The 4,896-nt window shown below is 39.5% G+C and overlaps 1 protein-coding gene across 1 annotated transcript; it reads right to left on the bottom strand.

The window, feature by feature from the left end:
• Positions 1 to 499: 499 nt before the first annotated feature.
• On the bottom strand, positions 500 to 1,876 carry LOC114651195 (uncharacterized). Its single transcript, XM_028801146.2, has 2 exons — positions 1,530 to 1,876; positions 500 to 1,066 (listed from the first exon to the last, which is right to left on the bottom strand). The coding sequence occupies exons 1-2, from the start codon at positions 1,861 to 1,863 to the stop codon at positions 678 to 680; spliced, it is 723 nt and encodes a 240-aa protein (XP_028656979.2). The 5' UTR covers positions 1,864 to 1,876; the 3' UTR covers positions 500 to 677.
• Between the last annotated feature and the right edge of the window lie 3,020 nt (positions 1,877 to 4,896).

A 4,896-nucleotide genomic window follows, 5' to 3' on the forward strand; every position in this document is an offset into this window, starting at 1 on the left:
GCTTTGCTCAATCTTTGCCAGGTCCTCAAAAATTGTTTCTTGGCAAGATTGTCCATCTGTCTGTCTGGCAGGTCTGTAGTGTACTGCTTCCCCAGCCTTCTACTCCAATGAAAAAGATGGTCTTGTCTTGCAGCACTCCTCTCCTTATTGATAAACTCCCTGACTTTGCAGTCTTAATATTCATTCCTGCCCATGTGATAAACTTGTCAAAGTTATTAAGGAGCCTTGCCATGCACAGAACAGTCTGAAGGATGTTCATGACGTCATCCATGTAGCTCTTCAGTGGTGGAAGCCTCTCACCTGATGGTAAATTGATGCACCCAACTACTGAGCCCCCCTGATGATTATCTTGAAAGCTAGGAGATAGCGTACCCCATGGCAATTCCAGCTGTTGCCATCCTGTCATGTAGCTTTCTAGAGCAAAGTACTTATGAAAGTTGCTAAGGTATCTGGAAATGTTCAGAGTCCTGATGTTCTCTAATCAATTCATTAAGAACCTCCTGTAATGGTGCTAAGATCAGACTGTTGACTGTCCATGAATCTTGAATATCTTTAAGTCAATAAAATATACCACAATGGGTTTAAATGCCACTGACAGATGATGTGTCACAGCTCGAAAGTAACAAATAACAGTAGTTACTCTAAGATGGGTAATGCCAATGGCAGTTGGTTGCAGTTCACTGATTTCTGCATAACATGGAACATTTTTGTTCACTATTAATGCATATTACTGGTGACTGAAACAATTGAGACAATACATGCTTACCTTTATTAGGGTAAAGAGTGACATTTTTACCCATGACTGAAGCAGATGCAGAGTGGTTTACTAAACAAGAAACCACATCACCAGATTTCCAGTTGGGCTTGCAAATGTTAAGAGATGCATTGATAACAGTTTGACCAGAGAACAGACTCTGCAGGTTGTCTCCCGAATCATCTCTCCACCCATCTTTCCACCAGGTTACATTCACCTCATAGGGGAAGAAGTCCTCCAGAATACATAAAAGCTGTACGCAGTCTGAAGAGTGATTAAAGAAGGTGTACTTCAGGGTAATATCCGGAGGACCTAAAGTGAAAACACACAACACATAGGAACATAGTAGGTGAGTTCAAATTAAAGTAGAACTTGCTTTCAAGAAAAAGCTGTTAAAAGTTCTATTCTATATAACAAAAAACACAGTTTAGCCAAAATTTAAAAAGTACAACCCCAATTCCCAAAACGCTGGGACAGGATGGAAAATGCAAATAAAGCAGAACTTGTTTTACCTAATCAAGTGCATTGTTTTTGAAGATGTAGTTTTATTTTGAAATCGATACTCACAACACATTCCATAAATGTTGGACTTACAGTGATGTGACAAACTTAAATAACAGGGTGATATAAAACTGGAGAGGCAATCGTGTTATTCTGTAGTATATATAGTAAGGTGAAAAAAGACCTAGCTCTCCAAGAGCAAACATATCAACTATTCTGAAGACTCACAACATATCCTGGCACCTCAATTAGTGGCACAATACAACACACTTACCCACCACAGAAAGATTTGTCTCACTTGTGATCCCCACATGAGGCGGTGGAATGATTTTTTCTGTCTTACAAGTGTATCTCCCGCTGTCACTGACCCTCACATCCTGTAGTAGCAGCATTGGCCATGGTGAGCCAGTGACAAGCAGGCGTGTCTTGCAGTTTCTCATATTCCCAGTTTTGTCCTCCACAACGAATTCACAAATACGCATTTGGCTGGCTTCTTCTTTATACCAAGTGAAGTCAATCTTTGCTGCATTGGCAAATTTCTGGGAACAGTTGAACAAGACAGAGTTTCCCTTCTCTACAGTCACAAGCACTGCTTCCTGATACCACATGCCAGAGCCTAAAATGTTGGAAGAAACAGGAAAAGGTGTTTATACAATAAGCATCACAACTTCCAATATTAACAGAAATATTTAGCTTTCCCTTCTGCTACAGTTATATTCATAGATGGTGTCTTTGCTCACAGTTTTCCAAGTCAGAACAATTGGTCATGGTTCTGGCTCTTCCCTGTCTTTACCTTTGTTTATTACTTTCTGTTTATTTTCTTTGTATTTACAAATTGTTTTATTGTTTCTGTTAATGAAGTTGTTCATGTTATTCACTCCAATTATGTAAATGTTTTTTATTATGTTTTCATGCTTCTGTTAATGATTTAGGAATGTTCTTTGCCTCACTTTTTTATTTTCCTTCTTTACGTGGAACTAAAGGTGGCAGGACCATCTATGTCACATGCATGCAGCCAATGGGCCTGCTACTTGTTACTACCCAGTTAAAGGGGTTAGCAGGCTGACTGCTAACTACTGGGGCATGGAGAAAGGTGTTCTGTTTTGTAGGATCTCCTTTCACTCTCTATTTGACAGATCAGCATGTAGCAAAAATGAGCCTGCAGTTGGAAATGTTAGGATTTAGTTTCTCTTTCTATATTTTATACACTATTCTCATCATTTTCAGAGATCTGACACTTAGGGTCTTTTTGGGTCGCTGACCGTTCACTTTAATATTAACGTAATATTTTGGACCGTTTTCTTCTGTCATTTTGTATTTTGACGATTGCCACCATTTTGGGCTCCTGTTGTTAGGCCAGTGTCATGCATTGTTAGGGGCATGCCCTTGGACTCAAGTAACAATAAAGAAAAGTGTCTTTTAAGTGCATTGTTAATAATATAACAAGGGACGCAATTAGTGTTATGCCTTTAATGTTTCAATAGTCTTGTAACAGATTTAATGTAGCTGACGAAGTGTCCTATAGTTAGATGATGCCTTTGTCTCTAAGTCATGTTTCAGTCAGTTAGTTGGAACCCATATATTAAAACTTATACAATATCATTTCTTTGCCCTGCTTTATTTACAAATGAGTATTTAACAAAAAATTGTGTTCTGTAATGTTCTAAAAACAAGTAGGCTGACTTTGCTTTTAGTGCTTCAATATAATGGTGATGACTTATACATAAACCTCTTGTGGAAACAAAGTAGCTCAGGACGGCGTTTCTCAGACCTAAAGAACTGCTTCAAAGGCACGGCAATGAAAATGGGGTAACAATCTGAACTGAGAGTTAATCTCCTTCCATTATTTGCCTTCATTATAATTTTGTTACAAACAGCCTCCATACACCTTTTTTGAAATCCTCCACTGTTATGGCTACAGAGAACACCATAAAACAGCAATTATAAGAACCCAGGTCCTGCACTGTAATTGACACTAACTATTTCTTCTCTTCCTCTGTTCTGCTTCTGTTTAGCCATACGGACAGCATTCCCCCTCTCTCTGTCTCTCTCTGTCTCTTTTCAGTCAGCGTATTGTCCAGTCTTCAGTCTCTCTCACTCTGTCTCTCCAGTCTGTCAATGATTCCAACCTGCTTGTGCCATCTAATTTTAAATCCTCCAAGACATTGCCTTGGGACATCTGACCCCTGGAATATGTCATTCCAGCAGGTTAGCTCAATTTTTTTGAAAAACATCTTTCCTGAAGTTAATTTCAGCAGCGAGCAAACAGTTCATCATTTCTTTTGTATCACTTAATGCAGTACCATCAGTTTCTGGCTTAAAACATTTTCTGCCACTGGCATTGAATCCCGTCTGTCAGCCCAGTTCTAAACTGTAGTTTGTTTTCAATTATTACAATCCAACAGTTAAACATTATAAGTTCATGTAATTTAACAATACTCTTGTCTTTCAGTCTTTTCTTCTTTTCTATATTTCCCATCATAAACATCTTCATTTTTTTCTTTTGCTTCTCGATAACACTTGATGAAAGGTTGATACTTCTAATGTGACCAGAGCAGCTCCCCATACCTGATGCAGACAAACACCAAACACAAGTTCCAGCACAACACAGGCTTTTATTTAGCTGTGTGAAACTCTTCCCAAATGTTTCCCACCTAAAAAGCACAGCACAAAGTGCAATATCTAAAGCACACTGCACTTCTTTTCTTTGTCCCTCTTCCTCCTGACTCTGATCCCCTGAGTGGTGGCATGCTGCTCTTTTTAAGTAATTCCTGGAAATTCAGTACTTCTGGTATTCCAAAGTCTTGGCACAGGAGCACTTCCAGGTAAGGCTGGAGCCTCAGGAAGTAGGGCTCCCTAGTCCCCGCAGCACACCCTGGCAGCACTCACAGCATTCAACAGGACTGAGTCACAGAACTCCAATTCCTATGGCGCCTTGTGGGAAATCGTGACTCGGACACAACCCAGGGGGGCTGCCACCTAGTGCTCTGCCGGAGATAAGGCCACATGTACAGTATACTCTCTCCCCCGGTCATTCTAATACACAGGAGTCCCAGCCGGGTAAGTGCCCCGGCTATCTCTCACACTATACAGCTAAACATTGTGCCTCTAACCTTTTATTTTTTAGCAATGAAAAAACCTTTACTTACTTTTTCCATTTGTCATATATTAAACTAGAATTTTCCAAATAAATATTTGGCAGTGCAATGGCATAATGGTTAATGGTATTTCCTCAGAACTGATTTTGAATCCAGGATAAAGGAACTACCCTCATCCTGAAGACATGCATTTCATATTTGTGTTGGCTTGGTGTGCATGTCCTGTGAGGGTCTCGAACCCTGGGTAGGACTAACTCATGAATGGCTCGCAATGCTATTGGAATTCCCTCACAACTTCATGTCATCATAAACTAGATAAGCAGATGAATGGATAGAAGAAAATCATGCTAGGTGTTCAGATGTCTTCTTCTGTCTGTCTATCTAAATACATTCTAATGCCAATATGAAGATTATCCTGTGAAATATCAGGTAGATATTCATGTAATTGTGGAGCGGGGTAATGTCCAATATTTTGTAATATATACAATGTAATTTTTTTAAATTGATGCGCTATGCTTTTTGTTTATTAACTGCCCACATTGG

This window comes from Erpetoichthys calabaricus, chromosome 4 (assembly GCF_900747795.2).
Source record: "Erpetoichthys calabaricus chromosome 4, fErpCal1.3, whole genome shotgun sequence".
NCBI classification, from domain to species: Eukaryota; Metazoa; Chordata; class Cladistia; order Polypteriformes; family Polypteridae; genus Erpetoichthys; species Erpetoichthys calabaricus.

Bases quoted from the DNA above. Each gene is read 5' to 3' on its own strand.
- LOC114651195 (XM_028801146.2), bottom strand. From the start codon at position 1,863: ATGTGGTATCAGGAAGCAGTGCTTGTGACTGTAGAGAAGGGAAACTCT. The intron at 1,067-1,529 runs GTAAGTGTGTTG...TTTTCACTTTAG, and splicing joins GACAAATCTTTCTGTGGTGG to GTCCTCCGGATATTACCCTG.